At 53.9% G+C, this 24,255-nt stretch overlaps 1 protein-coding gene and 1 non-coding gene across 2 annotated transcripts in view; both read right to left on the bottom strand.

The window, feature by feature from the left end:
- The window catches only part of PPP1R8 (protein phosphatase 1 regulatory subunit 8), a 28,630-nt gene extending 5,498 nt beyond the window's left edge, over positions 1 to 23,132 (bottom strand). Inside the window, exons 1-4 of the mRNA XM_064172857.1 lie at positions 23,022 to 23,132; positions 9,028 to 9,088; positions 2,107 to 2,260; positions 790 to 1,010 (exon numbers count right to left, since the gene is read on the bottom strand). Coding sequence (XP_064028927.1) covers positions 790 to 1,010; positions 2,107 to 2,260; positions 9,028 to 9,088; positions 23,022 to 23,080 — 495 coding nt within the window. The 5' untranslated portion in view covers positions 23,081 to 23,132. The remainder of the gene's footprint in view (positions 1 to 789; positions 1,011 to 2,106; positions 2,261 to 9,027; positions 9,089 to 23,021) is intronic.
- On the bottom strand, positions 5,127 to 5,292 carry LOC135191020 (small Cajal body-specific RNA 1). The gene has a single exon (XR_010308710.1). It is a non-coding gene; the product is annotated as a small Cajal body-specific RNA 1 (non-coding RNA).
- Positions 23,133 to 24,255: the final 1,123 nt, after the last annotated feature.

Below are 24,255 nucleotides of genomic sequence, written 5' to 3'. Positions count from 1 at the left end.
GCTGACCCTGCTTGGACTAGATGATCCTGAGAGGTCATGTCCAATGCCAACCATCCTGTGCGTGTCTCAGACACTGCCTTCTGCACAAGCTGGCTGGGAAAGAGGGCAGCATTCACTGTCACCTGCCAGTGGGGGAGAGCCTGGGAAATCATTCCTAACCTGGGGGGGTGGTAGCTGGAGGATCTGCATCCCTGGCAAGCCTTTCTGAGAAGATCATATCAGGATGATTAGGTCACTGATTCTGGGAAGCAGCAGCATTTCAGGCTTGTCATGGCAAAACCAGATGGCTTGTGCACATCTGAGTGCAGAGGACACCTCAGACTATGTTCAAGGCCAAGAGGTTAAGAGCCTGAACATAAGCAAAGAAGCTGGAGACCTTAGAGCAGCATTTTGATATCTGAAGGAGACCTACAGGCAGGCTGGGGTAGGACTGTTCATAAGGGCCTGTGGGGATAGGAGAAGAGGCAATGGTTTGAAACTGGAGCAGGGCAGAGTTAGGTTGGGCACCAGGAGGAAGTTGTGCGGTGAGGGCAGTGAGACACAGGCACAGGCTGCCCAGGGATGGGTGGTGGAGGCCTCATCCTTGGAGACATTCAGGATTAAACCTGATGTGGTCCTGGGCAGGCTGCACTAGTTGGAGCTGTCCCTGCTGCCTGCAGGGGGCTGACCTTTGAGGGTCCCTTCCAGCCCAGTGCAGTCTGTGTTCCCATGATCTAGGATTCTCTAGGTGGGGAGCACTGCCAGGTTAGCCAGAAGAACCACCTAGGTACAATGTGCCACCATACTCACATCCAGCTCTGTCTCCTCCTCTGGCAGGCCCAGCAAGCCCTTGAGCTCTTCGTCTTCCCCCCCCATCTTCTCATCTCCTTTGACGGCCGAGGGCAGCGTCTGGGGCTTCTCCCGCAGGGTGTATGCCCGCGTGGAGGCGCCGAACGACACCGTGGAGTCAATGGGGATCTGCTGCGGCTTGTGAGGCTCCAGGCGGATGTGGCCCAAGAACGTGCCATGTGCTGAGGACACCAGAGTGCAGGTCAGTCTGCCAGCCCCCAGCTGGAGCCCAGAGAGTTCCAGTTCAAGCCCTGAGAATAAATCTGGTGAGGAGTGACTGAGGGAGCTGGGGCTGCGAGGGGAGACCTCACTGCTCTCTACAGCTCCCTGAGAGGAGCCTGTGGAGATGTTGGTGCTGGTCTCTGCTCACAGGTAAGTGGTGACAGAGCAAGAGGGAATGGCCTCAAGCTGCAGCAGGGGAGGTTTAGGCTGGAAATCAGGAAGATTTTTTCCCCAGCAGGAGTGGTCAGTCACGGGAATGAGCTGCCCAGGGAGGGGACGGAGTGACCAGCCCTGATGTGTTCAAAGGTCGTTTAGATGTGGTGCTCGGGGATGTGGTTTAGGGGTGGACTTTTCAGAGCAGGGTTAATGGCTGGACCTGGTGATCTCAGGGGTCTTTTCCAACCTGAATGTTGCTCCGATTCTGCCTCAGAAGTTCAGAAACCTCCTTGCTGCTCCGGGACACAGATGTCCTCTGCAGCTGCCATCTCACCAGCCAAGCTAACACCGGTCACAAATCCTCACCAAGTCATGGCAAAGAACAGCAATTGTGAAGGAAAGGTCAAGTCACTTCCTGCTTTCCCTTAGCCTCTGAAGAGCCCAGAAAGGTTGTTTTGAATACCGAGAGAAGCAGATCCGAGCTGACTGCAGCTCACACTCCTTTGGTCCTAACCCTTGGTGATGGTAATTCAGGTTATGGTCATCTGTCTACACAATGCAGACAATAACAGAGGAAGAAGTGTTTTGGGTTCAGAAATGTTAAGCTTCTGTCTGGTTAACTGTCACACTGCTTGGCACAAGGAGCAATGGCTCCACACCAGAGCAAAAGATTTACAGTGGATGTGAGGAACAAGCTCTGCACCAGGAGGCTGCTGGAACACTGCAGCAGGTTGCCCAGGGAGGTGGCTGAGACCCCATGCCTGGAGATACCCAAGATGAGGCTTGACAGGGCTGTGAGCAACCTGCTGTAGTGGAGGATGTCCCTGCTGAGTGTAGGGGTTGGGCCACGTGAGCTCTGGAGCTCCCTTCCAGCCCAGCCCATGCCATGATTCTACTTACTGCTGTTGAGATCTATGAGGAAAACCCTCTTGAGATGCTTGTGGTAGACCAAGGCAGCATGGACCCGAGAGCAGGACTGGTGGTCGATGGTGAAGTCGCAGAGGTCAGGGTTCCTCCCAAACAGGTAGTATTTCTTCTCATCAATGATGAGCTTCTGGGGGAGGACAAAGCACAGACAGGTCAGGCTCTCAGACTCTGCATCTTCCTGAGAACACTCAGGAGCATGGGCAAACAGGGAGCTGCAAACGAAGCACCACAGCTCAGCAACAGCTCTGTTCTCTGTTTGATCTGGCACTGGGAAAGACAGAAACTCCAATCTGCTCCCCGTGAAATCAGAGCAGCTGAACGCGAGACAGGCCCAGTTACTGCCTCCAGCAGCCACTGTGAGACAGCCTGGGGAGAAGAGAAACTCCTCAAGGCATGAGCCTGGCTCAGGCTAGACTCTCACCTCCCAGCCATTTTGGCACATTGGCCCATGCAGATGACCTTGGGCCTTGTCTAAGCCAGGCACCCAAGCCAGGCTCCATCTCCAGGCTGATACATCACAATTGCATTTCTGTCCAGAAATGGACATGCAGGAGAGTCCAGGCCTTTGCAGCAGAGCTGGAAGCTGTACTGAGCATGCACTGTGGTATGGATCCATGCTGGGCTCCTCATGAAACCATTGCTTGGCACTTCTTAATTCATCCCTGTTCTTGTCTCTTCTGCAGGCAAGACCTCACAGAGCACAACAGCACTCACAGCAGCAGTCTGAAAAGCCACGGGAGGTGGTGGCACAGCCCCCGGAGCGCACAGCAGACACTGCTCTTCAGAGAGACCTCTTGCTCCTGAAAGCTGAAGGCCCTGAGCACTGCAGCCTCTCTTCTCACTGCACTCCAGCTTCTTCACCCAGCTGCAGGAGGCCGGGGCTGGCAGTGCAGCAGAGGTTTGTCACCAGATGGCCTCTCCTGCTTTCTGAAGTGCTCACCAATGCCCACACAGCAGCTCAGCCACCGGAGCAATGAAGGCTGCTGCTGCATTTGCCATCAGGGGAAAGCAGCTCTGCTCAGGGCAGGAAGGCAATCGTGGCATGCTCTGAGTTGAAGGAACATTTGGTCTGAGGGAGCACAAGGACTGTCTCCCCTCTCCCTCTTCTCAGCCCCAGCTCTGCCACCCTCTCCTGCCACACCTGAGCAAAGCTCTCAGCTTGCAAAGCCCTTTTTTGCCACGTTAGTCACCTGCTGTTTTAATGGCCTGGAGCAGTTTGCCTGCAGCCAGAGGAGGATCTGCTGGCTCCAGAGGAGCAGTGGACTACAAGCACCAGGAGTGTGCTGAGCAGTGAGCTCCCTTTCTGGCAGCAGCATCCATGGCACCCAGTTGTTTCTTCCTAGTTTTGCCTGCTGTACAAACCACAGACTCAGCCAGAAAGGGGCAGCTACAGGCAGATGTTTGAGCTGTGAGCTATAGGAAGGCCTGGCACAATGACCCTTTGCCACTCCACACAGAAGATGAGGCAGCCTGGCACAAGACAGCATTTGTAGCCCTCTGGCACACCTGTGAGTGTAGCAGTAACAGAGGAGCCTGCAAAGGCCCAGCTGCTTACCTGCTCAGCAGTGATGAAGGTCAAGGCTTGCAGCACTGCTGCCTTCAGGTGGCACTTCCCCACTCATTTTTCTTGGCTCTGCCCCTCAGATGTGCTCCACACTTGCCAAGCTGCTTTCTCCCTGCTCTTTGAATGCCTGTCAGGCCCCAGGCTGGAGTTCTCCCACCCTGGGATCCAGTAGCAAGAATTCCACTGACTGATGTATTTGTCTGGTCTCTTCTAGGCCACCAGAAGAGTGAATTGATCAACTCAACCCCCTGCCAGTACACATCATGACTTTACAGTTAATTGGTCCCTCTGGTAATAATCTGCTAATGGCTTAATCCAAACCACCTCAGGGTGTACATCTTACTCATGACTTTGTGACAGAAAATGCTTTGTGAGGTCTACATACTTTGGCTGCTTCCTCAGAGTAACAAGATTTAGGTGATCAAGCTGTGCCTGCACCTAACAGCTCCCCACAACTGCATCAAGTAACTTCTGAGGCAACTGGCACCACCAGATACTGAATTTCAAGAAGTTCTGTGAAACCAAGCAGCTGGTGACCAGCAGGCCAGGGAGGGGATTCTGCCTCTCTGCTCTGCTGAGACCCCACTTGGAGCACTCTGTCCAGCTCCAGTACCCACAGCACAAGGACATGGAACTGCTGGAGAGGTCCAGAGGAAGCCACAGAGGAGATCAGAAGCTGAAGAACCTCCCCTGTGAGGACAGGCTGGGAGAGTCGGGGCTGCTCAGTCTGGAGGAGAGAAGGCTCCAGGGAAACCTCAGAGCAGACTTCCAGTATCTGAAGGGGCTAGAGGAGAGCTGGAGAGGGACTGTTCAGAAGGGCCTGTGGCGATAGGCTAAGGGCAGTGGTTTGGATCTGGAGCAGGGCAGAGTTAGGTTGGACAGCAGGAAGAAGTTGTGCACAGTGAGGGTGGGGAGAGACTGGCACAGGCTGCCCAGGGAGGTGGTGGAGGCCTCATCCCTGGAGACATTCAAGACTTGACGTGGCCCTGCTTTAGTTGGAGATGTCCCTGCTGCCTGCAGGGGGTTGGACAAGATGACCCTTGAGGGTCCCTTCCAACTTGATGCAATCTGTGACTCTGTGAGAGTCGACCTTCAGAAGGTGATTCCTTACTCCATATTTCAGTGCTCAGCTCTGCAAGCAGTGACCTCAACATTTCAAGTACCCTAAAAGTTGGTCCATCCATTTCTTGCTGTTTTCCACACCTGAACCAAAAGAAATGTCCTCCAATTTTTCATTTGCTCCCACTAGGCACAAAGCACCAGCACCCAAACCCCACCACCAGCACCAGGCACAAACCACCACCATTTACACTGGGCAGAGCTGCAGGAGACTCTGCAAGGACAGAAATGAATTCATAGGTTGGAAACACTGCAAGGACACATCCATCAGGAAGCCTTGCCTGTACTTTGAGATGATGTTTCCAAGCTGTTCTGTGCCTCTGAGCTATAACCCAGTGTCATCCTTCACACACTGAGCTTAAACACTTCATGGCTTGCTTTAGTGTTGCACTTTTCAGACCCAGCAATCACAAGGTGTACCTCTGGCCTCTGCACAAGACCTGGGACACAGATGGCTTGGTTAGTATCAAGTGCTCAGCAATCCACAAGAATCACAGACTGGAGGGGGTTGGAAGGGACCCCTGGAGATCATCCAGTCCCATCCCTCTGCCAAGGGGGTCACCTACAGAAGGTCACACAGGGACGTGTCCATGAGGGTTCTGAATGTCTCCAGAGATGGAGAGTGCCACCTTTGGGCAGCCTGCTTCAGTGCTCTGACACCCTTACAGAAAGAAGCTCCTCCTCATGTTCAGCCGGAGCCTCTGATGGTCCAGTCTGTGCCCACTGCCTGTCGTCGGGCATCACTGAACAAAGCCTGACCCCATCCTCCTGACCCCCACCCCTGAGGTACTGATCAGCATCGATGAGACCCCCAACCCAGCCTGCTCTTCTCCAGATGAAAGCCTCTCCCCATCAGAGGTGTTCCAATCCCCCCTGCAGCAAGTCCCTGTCCTTGAACCAGGGAGCCCACAGGAATGTTCTTCCCCGGTTGCTGCTGCCTGCCTAAGACACACCACTGAAGCACCATTTGCCAGGTGTACCAAGGAGGGAAGCAGAGGGCCCAGAGCTGCTGCTCAGCTCCTCACACACCCAGCACCCTGCTTCATGTGACCCCCACAGCCATCTCCTGCTTGCAGTGTGCTGCTGAACCTGCCCTCCAAGCAAGGCCTTCTTCTTGCTCAGCAGGCAGGGGCACGACAGCAAGGAGAGCTCTGAGCTGCAGACAGGGACCTGCCCCTGCTCACCGTGGGACACAGCCAGGGCAGACTGGCAGCACTGAGCACAGTCAGCAGGTAAGACACCAACTGCAGCCACTCTGGGTGAAGCACAGAGCACATCCTCTGCTGAACCTGGGAGCACCTGGACTGCAGACTAGCAATGGCTGTCACCAGCAAGCTGCACAGCAGCAAAAAGAGCCTCCTGGAGGTTACTGAGAGGGCAGCAGGATGCCTGTACCACCTACTGGCACAACACACAGGGACCCCGAGCCGTACAAAACCAAACTGGGCCTCTGGCAGGTCCAAAAGCTCTGAGCAGCCCAGCCAGCAGGATGATGTTCCAACTTTCCCAGCCATTCCCAAAACCAGTGGTTCATCCTCAGCTTTCATATGGCATTTTGCTGCCTTTTTTCAGTCCTGGTCAGGGCTCCATCATCTCCATTTGCCAAGCACCTGAGGATGAATTCAGCACAGAGCTCCATGCAAACTCTTTCACCCTAAGGCTCTGTAAGCTCAAAACTCCAAAGGAAACACAACAAGAAAAAACCTCAGAGTCTCCTAGGTGGGAAAGCTGCATTGTGTCTGACCACCTGCCACATGCTTAACCACCTGAGGTCACTGCTTTGCTCTCTGAACCTCACTACATGGCCTGAAAGAAATGATGGAAAGCCAGTGCCAAGCACAAGCCTCACAGCAGATGCTCCTGCTACCATAGCAGTGAGGAGGCTGAGCTGAGAGGCCCTCTGACACTGAAAATGACTCTGAAGGTGTCACAGTACCAGGAGACACAGAATCCATGGTCCCTGATCTGAAGACAAGGACAAAGTCAAGGGTTTGAAAGCTACAGTGCCTAGCAAGGGCCAGTGAAGGTCAGCTGTGAGCTCAGACATGCCTTGAGCAGCTCTAGATGTGTGTTAGTACCAAACTGCACTCCAATTCAGGCTGAGAGCAGAGCTCTTTGCTCAGGACTGACTCTTCCAGTTTTCTGTGTCTTCTGCCTAGCTGACAGGGACCTAGGGGGTGTAACAGACAATCAACTCAGTAAGAGCCAGCAGTGTGCCCAGGTGGCAAAGAAAGCCAAAGGCATCCTGGCAGGGGTTAGCAATGCTGTGTCCAGCAGGAGCAGGGAGGGGATTGTCCCCTGGTACTCTGCTCCGGTGAGGCCACAGCTCGAGTGTTGTGTGCAGTGTTGGGCAGCTCAGTACCAGAGGGAAGTGGAGGTGCTGGAGCCAGTGCAGAGGGCAAGGGAGCTGTGAAGGGCCTGGAGAATAAATCTGATGAGGAGAGACTGAAGGAGCTGGGGATGGGTAGTGTGAAACAGAGGAGCCTGAGGGCAGAGCTCACTGCTGTCTGCAGCCACTTGAAAGGAGGTTGCAGAGAGGCTGCTGCTGGGCTCTGCTCACAGGTCATTAGTGACAGAGCAAGAGGGAATGGCCTCAGGCTGCCACTGGGCAGGTTTAGAGTGGACATTAGGAAGGTTTTTTTCCCAGCAAGAGTGGTCAGGGACTGGACTGAGCTGCCCAGGGAGGTGTGGAGTCCCCAGCCCTGGGTGTGTTTAGAAGTCGTTTGGATGTGGTGCTTGGGGACATGGTTTAAGGTGAACCTTGCAGAGCAGGGACATAGGTTGGACTTGGTGAACTGGAATGTTTCTGTGGTTCTGTGTAGATCCAGAGTAAGAGGCCCTCTCCAGTCTGCAAAATCAACAGCAGTGAGCCATGAAGAAAAGCATTTTCCTGGTTTTTGGCTTAGGCCCTGTGGCAAAGCACATGCTGGGAACTTACCCAAACCAGTGCACCTCTCTGGCTGGACACCAGAAGAAGGAACAGCTGACACTGAGCAATGCTCCTGTGGCAGCATACATGAAAATCCAGCCACGTTTGAAGCTATCAGAATATTTAGACTGGAGATGAGGAAGAAATTCTTGAGAGTGAAGGTGGTGAGACACTGGCACAGGTTGCACAGGGAGGCTGTGGATGTCCCCTCCCTGGAGGTGTTCAAGGCCAGGCTGGATGAGGCCCTGAGCCAACCTGTGCTGGTGGGAGGTGTCCCTGCCCATGGCAGGGGGCTGGAGCTGGCTGATCTTTAAGCAAACCATCCATGAGGCTCTCAATAAAACCTTTCCAACACTGAGCTCATTTCCAAGTTTCTGTTCAGAAATGTTGGCTTGGCTTTGCAGACTTCTGCTGCCCAGAAACACTTCTCTGTTTCAGTGCATTGCAAGTTAGGAGTCCCCAGCCTGGGTCCTCTCTTGTCAACCAGGTTAAAGAGCTTTTTATTTACAAGCTTCTGTGTGACACATGACAAAAGCCGAGGTGGAGGGTGAGGTGGAGCACCTGAGACACATTCTGCTGTAACAGAAGTCCCTTGGTGTGCCTGTGCCAATCACAACGCAGTCTGCAGATCCACCACGTGAGAGGAGAAAAAAAAAATCACAGTGCTCTTGGCTGTGGGACAGGGCAAGAATCCTGTGAGGTACAGAGTGCCAGGCCCACGGCACCACCAAGTGACCTGGCTTGGCTGCTGTCACAAACCAGCAGCACAAAGCCAGGAATGCCATTCTTTTGTCCCTGAGATTTCTTTCCCTGGGTTGTCTCAGTTTCTGCTCCTGCAGTTCCTAAGTTCTGGCTGCAGTCTGATACCTCCTCTAGAAGCATCTTGCAGGAAACAAAAGGTCAGCTTCAGTTCAAAATGAAGTTTTGAAGCAATAAAGCTCTGCAAATTATGAAGTTTCCCTTATAAACATTTTCTTTTCCCCTTTCTCTTACTGGGACAGGTTTCATGTTCAGGAATCAAAGTGTCACTGCTAGTTGAGCACTGCAGTTTTGTGTCCTCTCAAATACTGCCTCTAACTGCCCAGTGTGAGAGCTCCTTGGCATACAGGGAAGGAAAATTCCCTTCAGAATGAAGTTTCAGAGTACACCAAAATGATTTGAACATCAAGAACCTGAGAGAAAGAAAATACTTGTGAGTGAGAGCAGAAAATTCTGGGAAGTGTTCTACTGGTGGTGCTTGTGTCTAGGGTACACCAAATGCACACAAACTCCATTTTCATACCTCAATGAGTTTGTCTCCTTTGACTACATCCAGATGTAGGCCAGGTGGTGGTTTTCCTGCCCTGGAAAACAAAGAAAGGAAAATAAAGTATCAAAATATTTAATAAAAGCACTGGAGCTAACACTCTGTTAGAGCTACAGACCCAACCTACAACCATGTAGAACTGTTTGGGGGGAATACAAAAGCATCTGCAGTTCCTTTTCCCCTGGCAGACTGCTCCTGGCCACACACAAACTGCGATTGCTCATGGGAAGAATTAAGCTAACAGCACATGAGGCACTTCCAGCTTTACTTCTCCAGGTGAAAAACAGCTCCTTTATAAAAGGAACAGAGCAGCTCCTAAGAGAATCACAGAACACATCTGACTGGAAAAGCTCTCCAGGCTCATCCACTCCAACCCTGACCCAGCACTGCAGAGTCACCACCAAGCCATGTCCCTGAGCTCAGCTCCACAGCTGCCTGAACACCCCCGGGGATGGGGACTGCAGCCCTGCCCTGGGCAGCCTGAGCTAAGGTTTGAGAACTCTTCCAGTGCAGAAATATTTCCCGAGCTCCATCCTGAGCCTCCCCTGGGGCAGCCTGGAACCATTTCCCCTGCCCCTGTCCCTTGGCAGCAAGCAGCAGAGGCTTCCCCCTCCTCACTGCAACCTCTCTGCAGGGAGCTGCAGAGAGCAATGAGCTCTGCCCTCAGCCTCCTCTGCTTCAGCCTCAACACTCCCAGCTCCCTCAGGCCCTTCTCACCCCCAGCTGCTCCAGGCCCCTCTTCAGCCTCTGGACAGGCTGCAGCTCCTCAATGTTCTTCCTGGAGTGAGTGGCCCAGAGCAGGACACAGGTGTGTGCTGAGCACAGGGTGATGATCCCCTCCTGCCCACCCTGTTTCTAGCCCAATCCAGGATGCCATTGGCCTGATGGCCACCTGGGCACTGCTGGCTCATGTTCAGTGACTGCCAACCAACACCCCCAGGTCCTTATCCAAGCTGCAGCTTTCCAACCACACATCCCCAGGTCTGCAGCTCACCAAGGGGTTGTTGTGGCCCAGCGGCAGGACCTGTCAGGAGAACATGATGTGAAGCCAGGAAGAGGCTAACAAGTGGAGAAAGGGACAGGCTGGGACTGTTTGCTAAAGGAATGGCTCAGCTTTCTCCTGCTACTTTCCAAACAGCAGTTCTCTACCCTTAGCTGCTAAAAGGAATGGGAGCCTCTACCATCCATCCTCTCTAGGACTGGACACGGCAGAAAACATAGAAGGGCTCCACAGCTGCTGTGACACAGTAGAAACATTGGCCACTAGCCAATGTCCCCACATTCACTCTGTGGCCAACCTCTCCCACCACCACAGCTACCAGTGTTAGATGGCAGTGACACCTCCACCCCATGACACTGCAACTCTTCTCCAATGTTCTACTTAAAATTCCCAGAGACTCCAATAAATTTGATAGACCCAATAACAATTTGTAGAGTGCCCTCCCCTCTTCCCCCTCCTTTCCCAAAGGAAGGGATTAGATATAGGGAGAGAGATAAACACACCCAAATAAATCAATCTCACTCAATTAGGAAGTTAAAAGGGAGAGTTTAACAATAACTTAGAAGGGTATCTGAGGTAGGGAAGTTTACAAAGGATAGGGAAGGGAAAACAGCAAAATACAAAAGGCATAAATACAACCCGAGTGTGTGCTGGTGGCTTTGGCTGCCTCCTGTCTGCCTCGGGGTGTGCAGGGAAAGGAGTGAGGCAGAGGGAGAGATGCGGTGCAGGGCAAGAGAGAGAGAGGAACAGGCAGTCCCCCTGCTCTTATGGGACAGGAAGGGGGGAGTGGGCGAACCATTACCTGGTGGTGTTCAGACCCACCCCTGGGGAGGGGTGAAGACCCCGAGGGTGAGGTTCAGGGTTACTCCCCCTGCAGTGTTAACCCTGTACATTCACCAAATTCCCAAACCAACAGCAGCAGCTCAGCACCCCCAGCCCTACAGCTCCATCCCTGCTCTCTGTGAAGCAGCTTCACCAGTCAGGCAGTGTGACTGCCACTGGGGCAGAGTGAGCACAGGGCTCTGGGCAGTGCCCAGCAAAACAATGCCAACGTGCAGGGCAACCTAGGAGGATTGGCAGCAACAAAAGCAGGTTTGGTATTTACAGTGCCCAAAGGCAGGACATGACTGTGCCATCAATGTGCCCTTCCCTGCACAGCTGGGAAAGGGGAACTCATGAGGCTCAACAGGGACCAGTGCAGAGTCCTGCCCCTGGGAAGGAAGAAACTGCACCAGTACAGGGTGGGAGGTGATCTGCTGGAGAGCAGCCTGCAGAGAAGCACCTGGCAGTGCTGGTGGGCAGCAAGTTCTGCATGGGGAGCATGAAGAAGAGTGTGGCCAGCAGGGCAAGACAGATTCTCTTCCCCTTCTACTCTGCCCTGGTGAGACCACATCTGGAGTACTGTGCCCAGGTCTGGGCTTCCCAGTTCAGGAGGGACAGGGGTCTACTAGAGAGAGTCCAAGGGATGCTGCAGGCCTGGAGCACTGCCTGAGGAGGAGAGGCTGAGAGTCTGGAAAGGAGAAGGCTAAGAGGGGATCTCAGCAATGGCTGTAAATACCTGAGGGCTGAGGCCAGGGAGGGAGGGAAAGGGACAGGCTTTGCTCACCTGTGCCTGGGATAGGACAAGGGCAAGGGATGGAAACTGCAGCACAGGAAGCTGCAGCTCAGCATGAGGAAGAACTTGTTGAGTGGAAGGGTCCAGAGCCCTGCACAGGCTGCCCAGAGAGGCTGTGGAGTCTCCTTCCCTGGAGCCTTTCCAGCCCTGCCTGGAGGTGTTCCTGTGTGACCTGCTCTAGATTCTCTGCTCCTGCTCTGGCAGAGGTTGGACTTGAAGATCTCCACAGCTCCCTTCAAGCCATCCTGTGATCTTTGTCTGCTGAGTGCAGATGGTCTTCTGCTCAGATCTCTGAGCATCTGGAGTGCCTCTGCCCTGGTAACAGCTCTGCTGCTGCCAACCTTCTAGGCAGTGGCCCAGTTCTTGGCTACGCTGCTGCCCTCCTGGGGAACACCTGCAGCGCAGATCACACTCCCACCTGCTGCTCTGCTGGCTGCACGGGGCACAGCCAGGGGACAGCAACAACGGGCAGCAATCTTCCACTTGTCACTGAAGCTGGCTGAGCAGATAAATATAGAAGTTTGTGTTCCTGGGATGTGCCTTACAACCTGCAGGCTTCTTCAGCCTCCTCAGGTCACTGGGTTACTCCAGACACACTTCCCTAGGTAACTTCACACACAGCCAGTGGAATTCCTACTGAGTTTTTCTGAAGGCTCACACAAGCACTGCTCTTGCTCCAAAGCCACTACACTGCCTGTGCAGATCTCTCTGGCTCTTCTCCAATATGCCACTTGGCCCTTGCACAAGCCCCCTTAACAAGACTGTGTTTAGAGGGATATGGCTGAGAGTGATTCTTGCTCTTTTGGCTCAACAAACAGCAGCAGCAAAAGCAGAGGGTGCAAAGCTCCAGAGCTACCTGCTAACATGGTGACTGCATTCTGGGAGGGGGATCATGGTGGCATGGGAGGAAAACCAGCAAGTGAAAGTGTTCCCAAGGAAGCCACCCAGGCCAGCTGCAGTCACTCCAGTGCAGCTGCTGCCTTCCTGTGGTCCCCTCAGATCCCAGCACTCCTCTGCCACGGGAAGGCAGGCTCCATGCATGGCCTCATGTCCACTTCTCAGTGCTTTCTCTTGCTGCTCCTGAGCACTGCCAGATCTGTTTTCCCCACTGTACTGAAATTACCAAGCTCTAGGTGCTCTGCAGCACAACTCCAGCCTGAGCAAACCAAAGCTGCTTTCCTCTTCCAAACAGGCAAGCCTTTCAAGACATTAACTCTACAAGCAACTGTGCTCACTTCCTCAGCCTGCCCTCTGCTTTTCAGCGGTCTCTTCCTGGAACTCGGTGGCCAGCCTGTCCTGCAGTCACCATAGCCATGTCCTCAGCATACCTGCTCAGGTCATAGGAAAGCTCCCAAGTGCTCCAACACAACCACCTTCCTCTTGTGGAAACTGAATCCTGCTCAGTGGTCATCTTCTGACATTTGCAATCTCTGGATCTTCATTACCTCCTCTGATTTCAGGGTCACTCCTGCTGCTGCATTTACTCTGATCTCAGCTACTTTTGAAATACAGGAAAAAAGCCCAGGAGCAGAGTCACAGAAGTGTCAGGGTTCAAGACCCATCCAGTTCCAACGCTTATGCCAGGGGCAGAGACACCTCACACTCGACTAGATCAGGTTGCTCAGAGCCACACCCAGCCTGGCCTTAAAGATTTCTGGGGATGAGGCTTCCACCACCTCTCTGGGCAACCTGTGTCAGTGTCTGACCACACTCATGCTGAAGAACTTCTTAACATCCAATCTCAATCTACCTGCTTCTAGTTTTGCTCCATTCTCCCCTGTCCTATCACCACCCAACACCCTAAAAAGTCCCTCCCCAGCTTTCTTGTATCCCCTTTCAGACACTGCAAGGCCACACTAAGGTCTTCTCAGAGCCTTCTCCTCTCCAGACTGCACAGCCCCAACTCTCTCAGCCTGTCCTCACAGCAGAGCAGCTCCAGCCCTCTGATCGTCCTCGCAGCCCTTTTCTGGACACCTTCCAGCACCTGCAGATCCTTCCTGTAATAGAGGCTCCAGAACTGGACACAGTGCTCAAAGTGAAGTCTCACCAGAATGGAGGGGCAGAATCATCTCCCTTGCCCTGCTGGCCACAGCAGCCATTGGTGCTCCCCAGGGCTCAGTGCTGGGGACAGGCTCTGTGATGCCTTTAGCAGTGATCTGGATGAGGAGACTTACTGCAGCCTCAGCCAGTCTGTGGAGGGTACTAAGCTGGGAGGGAGTGTGGCTGTGCTGCAGAGGGCCCAGGCCAGGCTGAGGCCCACTGTATGACATCCAACAAGGCCGAGGGCTGGGTCCTGCACCTGGCTCACAACAACCTCATGAAAGCTCCAGGCTGGGGGCAGAGTGGCTGGAAACCATCTGCAGAGAAAGCTGTGTCCTGGGCAGTGTATGCCCAGATGTTGGACAGAGCAAAGACATCACAGGAAAGAGAACTACAAAAATAGGATGTTTTCCCACCTGGAATGCTGCATGAGCTCTGCTGTGACCCCAGCTGGAGTTCTGCATCCAGTTCTGGAGCCCCCATTACAAGAAGGATGTGGAGATGCTAGAGCAGGGCCACGAGGATGCTCAGAGGGCTGCAGCAGCTCTGCTGTGCGCACAGACTGAAAGAGTTGGGGCTGTGCAGGCTGGAGCAGAGGAGGCTCCCAGGTGACCTTCTTGTGGCCTTCCAGCATCTGAAGGGAGCCTACAAAAAAGCTGGGGAGGGACTTTTGAGGCTGTCAGGGAGTGCCAGGAGTGGGGGGAATGGAGCAAAACTGGAGCTGGGGAGGTTCAGAGTGGACGTGAGGAGGAAGTTGTTGAGCAGGAGAGTGGTGAGAGATTGGGATGGGCTGCCCAGGGAGGTGGTTGAAGCCCCATGGCTGGAGGTGTTTAAGGCCAGGCTGGCTGAGGCTGTGTGCAGCCTGCTCTAGGGTAGGGTGTCCCTGCCCATGGCAGGGGGGTTGGAACTCGATGATCCTTGTGGTCCCTTCCAACCCTGACTGATTCTGTGATTCTCTTGCTGGGAAGGACACAAGATGAGAACCAGCATGCAAGGCTTCATGTATGGGGACAAAAGCTGGAGTGCATGACACCAGAGGCTTGGAGAGAAGCTGGACAAGCATTCCTTGCCTTTGTGCTCCTAATGAATGCCACAGAACCAGGGCGCTCATTATCTCCTGAAGCAAGGAAGGAGCCCTGGGTCGGCAAGGGAGAGCCTTTCATAAACTGTCCCTCAGCTTTGGGAATTAGGGTGAATTAATAAAGAAGAACTAGAAAATGTGTGGAATGAGGCCTGGTGTGAGCTGGTGAGCACAAGCTCCCAGGCAGAGCCCTCAGCTCACAGCATCCCTTTGCTTCTGACAGCCAAACGCCTGGAAGGTGGAGGGGCAGATGGAACACTCCAAGCTGACACAGAAGTTGTTGGTCACTACCACAGCGTGATAGAAAACCCTCTGGGTTGTTGTTTTTACTTCATACAGCAAGTCTGAGGTCCTTTCTGTAGATAGAAATGAGACTAAAGGAAAGTCCTCATCTTCCCAAGATGCTGGCTGAACACAAAGATGCTGCTGCTGTGCCTCAGCAATGGAAACGAGACACAGGCCACAGCAGGAACTGAGACCAGGCTGGCACCAGAACTTGCTGAGGCACCCTCACTTCAGCAAGGCAAAGACACGATCAGAACCCTCTGGGCAATTCTTCCAGCTCACACAGAATGGGAGGCAGGGTCTGGATACAGAGCTGGCCAACTTTATTTTGTCTGGAGGTAACAGGGTGTCAGGCCATTTGAACTTCAAAAACCAGGGCAGGTTGGTGGCAGGCACTTGGGTAAGGGCTTGAACAACCTGGTCTAGTAGGAGGGGTCCCTGCCCATGGCAAAGTTGCAACTAGATGATGCTCAAAGTCCCTTCCAACTCAGACCATTCTGTGATTCCATGATTTATGATCTCCTCTGCTCTCAGAAGGACTGGGGTCACACTTGCCAACCTGCTAGCCATGAGCAACGCAGTTAAGGATCACCACAGACCTTAGCTGAGCACAACCCATGGCTGTGCTGGAGAAGCACTTCATGGAAGGTCCCTGCTCAGAGATGGGGCTGCTTCAACTGCACAAAGCATTCCACTTGCATTAAAGCCTTTGCCCAGCCTCACCTCAGCAGTGGGGAAGCCTCCTCATGACAAGGCAGTTCAGCACAGTCCCAGATCTCGCTGGCTCCCCTGGGCTCCCTTGGTTACTGACTGAGGGCTAAAGTCTCCATGGAATACAGTGGAATGTGGAGCTTAGACACAAAATGTAGCTCCTCAGAGCAGGACCATAAATATTTTGCTGGAGAGAGCTACAGGTTTCATGACATCACCAAATGCATAGGAATAGGAATCCTTAGGTAGTGAAATGCAATGACAATGTAGGACAATTGGCACACTTCCAGAGGGAGGGCAGCTCTGCTGGAGTGTGATTTACCTGAAGGAATCAAGTTAACAGAAGCCAAGACTGTAACCTTTATGCCTACCAGGCAGCTGATCCAGAGCCCTGTCATTCTGACACTTAGATTTCCACCCTGAAGTTGTGATTGAATTATTTCATCTCCATTCTACATTTTTTGTTCTTTCCCTTCAGCTATTAAAAACAGTTTAAAATCCTCCCAGCCCCAGCCCTGTTTGGACAGGCAGCTGAAGCTCTGGTCTGCAAAAGCAAGGCTGCTGCTTCCCCAGCAGTGCATTTCCCCACTGTGTCTGTTTCAGTTTGATCTCAGCTTTGTTAAGTGTCAGAGGATCCTAGAATGGCTCAGGTTGGAATGGACCTCAGAGATCAGCCACTCCAATCCCCCTGCCATGGGCAGGGACCCCTCTCAACTAGACTGCTTGTTCAAGGCCTCATCCAGCCTGGCCTGAAACACCCCGAGGCAGGAGGCAGCCACAGCCTCCCCAGGCAGCCTGGGCCAAGCTCTCACCACCCTCACACTGAAGAACTTCTTCCTCAGCTCCAAACCATTCCCCCCCCAGCCTGGCTCAGACACCCTGATGCAAAGTCCCTCTACAGCCTTCCTGCAGGATCCCTTCAGGCACTGGCAGCAGCTCTGAGCTCCCCCTGGAGCCTTCTCCTCTGCAGGCTGCACCCCCCCAGCCCCCTCGGCCTATGCTCACAGCAGAGCTGCTGCAGCCCTTGGCTCATCTTTGTGGCCTCCTCTGGCCTCTCTCCAGCAGCTCTGAGTTCTCCTCCTGCTGGGGACAGCAGAGCTGGAGGCAGGATTGGAGATGAGGTCTGAGCAGAGCAGAATCAAGGGACACAATCCCCTCTCCTGCCCTGCTGCCCACACTCCTCTGGCTGTTGCCCAGCACACAGCTGCCTGCTGGGCTGCAGGAGGGCACTGCTGGCTCCTGGGGAGCTGCTCAGCATGCAACAGCCCCAAGGCTCTTTCTTCAGGGCTGCTCTGAACCCACTCTGCACCCAGCCTGGATTTGTGCTTGAGCTTGGCCTCACCCAGCTGCAGGATCCCTGCACTTGGACCTGCTGCAGCTGGCACTGGTCACTTCTCAAGCCTGACAAGATCCCTCTGGATGCTATTCCTGCCCCACGTGACTTCAGCACTACATAGCTTGGTGTCATCAGGAAACCTGCTGTGAGGGTGCCACTGCCCATGTCACTGGCTGAGATGAAGCCACTGACAGCACTGGAGCCTGGACAGACCTCCACATGTGCACATTTGCATCAGTGCCTTCTGCAGCTGCACTGACTCCTCCCTGCCTTACAGAGCAAGTCCTGCATTTATTTTTGAGCAGTGACCTGTTCCTGGTCACTGCTGGTCGCTGTGCTTAACCTATGCACCTGTGTCAGCAGAGCTTTACCTCCAGACATGAGCCTGTGTCCTTTCACTGCTGACTGCTGTGCTTCTGGGCTCTGAGAAGTTCTTGGTCTTAGTCTCTGTATTCCATTTTCTGTATCTTAGTTTTACCTTGCTTCTACTGTTCTGCTGTCTAAATTACACCAAAAAGGCCTGGATAATGCTCTGGCCTCCCTGCTGCTCATGCCTGTGTCACTAAGCAGACTCTGGCTACTTTCATTAAGGTCACCAACAGAAAACTCTGAAAGGGTTAGGCCCACCCCAGCTGCTACTGCTGCTTCAAAGCCCATTCCTTACCGACTCAGGGCTCTCCAATAACCCCTCCACTGCGTCCCAAAATGATCACCTCCTGTGTGTTCATCACAAAGTCAGCCTTTGGCAGACACAGCACATCTACTGCTCTGCCTTCAACAAACAGCACTTTCAAAATACAATCTTTCAGGACACAGTGAAGTTCAGGCTCTCCCACAGCAGCTGCATCTATGGATTTGTGGCCTTATGGAAGACAGCAGCTGCTTAAAAAGCTTAACAGCAAGAGGGACACAAGCGAAGCAAAACAAGTCACAGTGCAGGCCTCTGAGCGTGAAAAGATCTGCAGCAACATTCCTGCTTGTAGTCCTCCTGTGTGCCTCACCTTGGGATCCCCAGGCCAGGCCACTGCTCTGGGCATGCCAGCAGGGTGACTCTGGGGGGAATTGGTGTAGATTATGTCTGCCACTAACAAACTCTCTACTGCACAACTCTGGAGGAACGGCAAACACCAGGGAGAGAGAATCAAGCAGAGGAATGCAAACCCAAGGTCCTGAAAGGAGCACACTGAGGAACACACAGAAACCCTTTCAGAAAGAGAACCAAGCCCCTGATCCCCTGGGATCAATCAGTAAGAGAACAAAGTCTAGCAGCTGGCAGTGCCCCCTGGACAGGCTGAATTCAGTGTTCACACACAGCTGGGTTACAGCAGCTACACCCAACAGCCCCCCAGAGCAGCCCCCTGCAGCACAGCCTGCCCAGGCTAGAGAGATGTAGAGCTGCAGCTAACAGGGACACAGAAGGGACAACTTAAACCGCTCTGTTACTTTAAAATCAGGTCAGCTATTGAGGGTTCTAAATGTGGACTCAGAAGTCTAAATTTAGCCACTTCCTAAAAATCTTGGCTTCTGTGACTACTGTACACAGCTCCATGGCCAGCCTCAAGGAGAAGGTGGAACTTCCAGAGCTCAGGATCTCATCTTCTCCAGAGACCTGTGTACAATGAGCACTTGGGAAGAGCAGAGAGGAACAGCTGCTGCCTTTGAAGCCTTCAGTTAGAAAGTGAGGTCCATTCCAGAACAAGCTTCACATCCCAACAAATGGAGTGGGTCAAGATGGAGTGAAGAAAAGTTCACCAGGCAGGTTAAGCCAGGAGAAAAGAGAGATGAGCAGTGCAGAATCACCCAATTGTTTGGGTTGGAAAGACTTCCCAGTCCAACCAACCCTATCACGGCCTTTAGAGCATGTCCCCAAGAGCCATGGTCACAGGTTTCTTGAACACCTCCCACCATGGGGACTCCACTACCTCCCTGGGCAGCCTCTGCCAGTCCCTGACCACTCCATCAACAAAGAAATTGTTCCTGATTTCCAACATAACCTCCCCTGGCACAATTTCAGGCCATTTCCTCTCCTTCTATCACCTGGCAGTAGGAAGAAGAGCCCAACCCCCACCTCACTGCAGCCTCCTCTCAGGGAGCTGTAGAGAGCATTGAGGTCTCCTCTCAGCCTCCTCCACACTCAACCCCCCCAGCTCCCTCAGCTGCTCCTCCCCAGCCCTGTTCTCCAGACCTTCACCAGCTCTGTTGCCCTTCATTGTATCCCTTAAACATCTAATGGTCACTTCAAAATGATGCCTTAGAGCATTTGTACCTCATGGAAATGACTTTTACTCACTAAAATAGTCTCAGAAGTGATGAAGAAGTCTTAATAAACCCAGAGTCAGTAATGGTTACCTAAAGGCATTTTCTCATCTCATGGAACAGGTAGATTTGAACCCACTGAAAGCATTGGCAACATCTTGATTCCAACTATCCCAACTTTAACTGCACAGCCAACGTCCTTGTGAGAGCCCAGGCAGAAGCAAGCCCTACTGAGCCAGCATTTGTTATCCTTCCTTTGTCCTGATGGAAACACAGACAACAAAGAATAAATGTTTTATGGACTCTGAAGAAGTAACTTGGAACAGCACAAACTGCATCGAAGCCAGAACTTAAAGCCAACAACAGCCCTGCACTTCTGGGCAGGGGGCTCCTCTGGAAGCTGGACACTAAACCAGTGTCCAAACCAGGAAAGCACAGATACAAGAAGGAAGGCAAAACTCAACAGCACAGGAAGCAACTGAGAGACCAGAAAAGAGAAACTATCTCTGTTTTTACACTTCAGATTGATTTCACATCTGATCTGTGTTTGCTGTCCCCAGGGCAGCTCTGCTTCGAGGCAGAGAAGCAAACAGATGGGTAAGGGCTGGGGGTTTGAGTGCAGCATGAGCAGGTGGAAGACAATTCACTACAGAAGGAGAAGCCTCATGAGAAGCTGCTCGTGAAGACTCTCTGCAGCTTCTTGGTTTTTCTGTCACCCAAAGCTCTCCCTGTGAGGATGACAGAATCATAGAATGGGTTGGGGTGGAAGAGACCTTAAAGCTCATCCAGTTCCAACTCCCCTGCCATGGGCAGGGACACTTTCCATTAGCCCAGGCTGCTCAAGGCCTCATCCAACCTGGCCTTGAAGACCTGCAGGGAGGGGACATCCACAGCCTCCCTTGGATCTACAGCACTACCTGCACAGACTTCACAGTGCTTGTATAAGACATCAAGAATCCTGCAGGATACCTTTACACCAGGACCTTCTGGTAGTCAGAACCTGCAATACCACTGGCCTAAGCCTGCTACTGCAAACCACTTTGAAGAATCCTTGCTGTGACAGGCCCATCACTGATTCAGCATCATCACCAAGTGCTCTTTGCTCTGCAGCACACAAGGACTGTAAAACTGTGAGCCGGAATCTGTAGTTCTGCAGATGCCAGCAGAGGTCATGCACAGCTTTAACATGAAACATACTCTGCTGCTTGTGCAGCCTAGGAAAATAAACCAGAAGTAAATAAATCCACCTGGTAGAAGAGCTCCTCCTCCCTGCTGGATGAGGCAGTGGAACACCTCAGCCACAACTCCCCAGGCATCTCCATTTAGCAGAATACAATCACTGGAACTGGAATCTGCCCATTACCATTCCTTGCTACACTCGGGGGCTTTCCTGGGGGTGTTCCCTGCTGTGGGAGTTTTGTTGTTGTTTCGCCTTGTGGTTTGATTTTGTTGTCCTGCTGTTGTTTTTTTTGTTGCCTTTTTCCCTCACACTTAGGAAACAACAAAGGAGCTGTTTCAAGAAGAGTCTTAAATGCAAAGTTTTTCCACACAAAAAGGACTCTTTCACCAACAGTAACTGTCAGCTCTGAGCATGAGAGCAGGACTAAGATCAGGCTGCATGGGGTAGGTTTTTCAAGACACCAATATGAAAACACAGAGTTTCCCCAAACTCACTCTCTAAAATATTGCAATGTGCACACACACAACAGAGCCACATGGGACAAGGAACCTCCTTAGAATGCAGAGTCCCTGTGCAAGCCTTGTTTGGCCTGAGAAGGATTTGAGAGTGCTGTGGTAAAGGCCCACACAGGCTGCAAAAAACCAGATTACCAGAATCTTAGAAAAGTTAGAATGAAAGAGGCCCTGGCACCCACACATCACTCTCTTACTTCTAGGTGTAAATCAGGCTTGGATCAACTCCCTGACAACTCATCCACCTCATTCCTCTGGCACTCAGCACAACAGGCTGTGCTTCAAACCCAAATCAGGTCAGCAGCAGAGTGAAGAAAACTGTCTGCCTGCAGGCCCCTGCTGTCTGTACCAGAAGCCAGGCAGTATGTAGCTAAAGACCCACTCACAGCTACAGCTGTGCCAGCCCTTCCCTGCAGAATCAAGAGAGGTCTGGGTTGGAAGCAACTTCCAAAGCTCATCTAGTCCAAACCCTCTGCACTCAGCAGGGACATCCTCCACTAGATCAGACTGCCCAGAGCCCTGTCAAGTCTGACCTCGAATATCTTCAGGCATGTGGCCTCAACCACATCCCTGGGCAGCCTGCTCCAACGTTCCAGCAGCCTGACAAGTAGTGCAAGAGCCTGCAGGTTAGCAAAGCAGCACCAACAGCATGTGGGCAATTGAAAGGAAGCACTGCACAGGTTAGACTTCTCCAGGTGTTCAGGCCACACCTTTCAAAGGCAAAAGTCATCTAAATTCACCACTGAACAGAATGAACACTGTTGTATAAAGGCACCAAGGGCAAAAAAAACATGCTACTCCAAATGTCAGGTTCCAGAAAGTGCTACCACTGGGTAATTTCTGGCTTTACCTGCTCCACTCCTGTACATCTGTTACTGCCTTTGTTCAGTACAAATAAAGCACTGAGCTACACAGCAATTGTTTCCCCGTAGAGGGTTACATGTTCCTACTACTTACAGCAAGCACTTGGGAAGACATTCACAAGCATCTTCGCTAAGTATCCATTCACTGAGCAGTGCACCGAAGATTGAAGGGTAAGGGACCAGCGGTGTAAACCAGATGACAACGCAGCTGGAGCCTGCGGCCGTGCATGCACACAGCCAGCTCCCCCCCACAGGGCCTGGCGCTCCAGCTGCAGTGCTCTGCCCTTTTGCGTGCGATTTAAACCTGCAGCCATGCCCTCAGTCGTCAGCGTTCTGGCACCACAGCAAAGGGTACACAGCACAGAGCTACGCAGCAACGGATCACAAAACCCGAACCAAAGACAGGGCCCAGGTAACCTGACCTAAGGCCGTGCTGTCAGCACAGACTTGGACCGGGTGATGTCCAGAGAGCTCGTCCAGCATTTCTGCGGGTCTGAAACCAGCCCTGTCCACGAACCCGATCCTGCTTCAGCAGCACACTGCTTTGCCCTCACATCTTAACGCGACAAAAAAATCCAAGCCGGCTGATTTCGCAAACGGAATAGGTAACTTGAGCCGAGAACGGAATCTGCAGCACATCGCACACTGTGTTAGGCTCTCGGGAAGAGAATCGGCACCTCCGGGCAGCGTTCGGAGCTTCACCCAGCGCTGCCCTGTGGCGCGGCGCCGAGACAGCCCCTGCCAGCCGCTGCCGAAGGATGCCCCCGCAGGGAATGCGCCCCGAGCCTGCCCCTGCCAGAGGCAGCCCCTGCCAGCCGCACCCCTGCCAGAGGCAGCCCCTGCCAGCCGCACCCCTGCCAGAGGCAGCCCCTGCCAGCCGCACCCCTGCCAGAGGCAGCCCCTGCCAGCCGCACCCCTGCGGGCCCGGGGAGCGCAGGCCCGGGCGGGCGGCCGCAGCCCCACGGCCCTTCCCGCCCCACGCTCCCCGGCCCCGCGCAGCTCCCCCGGCGCGGCGGGCACCCGCGCTCGGCCGCAGTCCCCGCGCACGGCCCCGGCCCGCGGCTCCCGGCCCCGGCCCCGGCGGCTCTCACCAGCTCGGGCACTCGAAGAGCGAGAGGCCGCCGCCGGCCGCGCTCGCGCTGGCAGCCATCTTGCCTCTGCCCCATTCAGGCGGGCGCGGGGCAGCCTGGGAAGCTGGCGGGCGGTGCGCGCGGCGCTCCCAGCGTGCCCCGCGCGGAGCGGGCGGGGCGGGGCCAGCCGTGGGCTCGGCTGCCCTGGGCCGGGCGCTGGGCGGGGCCGGGCGCTGGGCGGGGCTGGGCGCTGGGCGGGGCCGGGCGGGGCCGGGCGGGGCTGGGCGCTAGGCGCGGCGGTGGCCGCGGGGCCGGGGTGGCTGTCGGGGCGCAGCGCCGGTTCCTGCGGTGGCTCGGTGTGCCCGCAGGCCCCGTGTAGCGGCAGGCTTCGCGGCCGCAGATGCCGCGGGCGGAGGAGGGTGGGTAAAAGGCTGCGGTGTGACGGCAGGGGAACAGCCCCAGCAGCCCCCGGGCGGGCTCTCAGCGCACGGGGTCTGGCAGGCGAGCAGCAAAGCCAGCTAGGTGGCAGGTGCAGGGGCCTTGAGCTGCTGTCGGAGACAAACTCCACACATCTCCGGCATGGCCCCGGGGAGCCACAGCTCTGCACTCAGAGGCCCTCACTGCCGTGCGGCACAAGCAGAGCTCCCATGAGCGCCAGGAGCAAGCTAACCCTTCGCTGGCTCTCACAGCGAGCGCCAGGCCTCCCAGAGTACGTTTCCAGCAGCTCTCCGACTGGCAGGAGACACATGCGAGAGCCAGGAAAGCTCAGTGCCAGGCTGCTGCAGCGATAGCGAAAGGTGCTCTCAACAGTGGTTTCTTGTGGTCACAAGATTAGTCAAAAGTGGTCGAAAAGAGTTTCTGCAGCAGTTTTGCTGCTGAGTTCAATGATGTCAAGAAAGAGGGGAAAGGAGTCAAGGTATGGCAGCAATCCTGAGTGCAACAACATGGACTGGCATTCTCGATCCCAGTTGCCAGGGGACTAAAACACAGTAGAGTAAGGACGTATCCTACCAACAGTGCACTCAGGCTCCCTTTCAGCATGGTGAGGAGCTAAGGGCAGAAGTGTGACATCCAAAGGACTCTCCCCCTGCAGCAGTGCACAAAAGCAGCAGGCACCAGCATTTGAGGGGGGGGTGCACCTTTAAAATCAGGATCAGAATGACACACGGCTCCCCTGCTGTCAAGTCAGATGTCACTGTTCAGACTGAGCAGGCCTGACAGTCTAGCACAGGCAAATAGTCAAAGTTGACCCAAC

The sequence above is a fragment of the Pogoniulus pusillus genome, chromosome 37 (assembly GCF_015220805.1).
Source record: "Pogoniulus pusillus isolate bPogPus1 chromosome 37, bPogPus1.pri, whole genome shotgun sequence".
Classification (NCBI taxonomy): domain Eukaryota; kingdom Metazoa; phylum Chordata; class Aves; order Piciformes; family Lybiidae; genus Pogoniulus; species Pogoniulus pusillus.
This window is presented reverse-complemented; position numbering and strand designations above follow the sequence as displayed.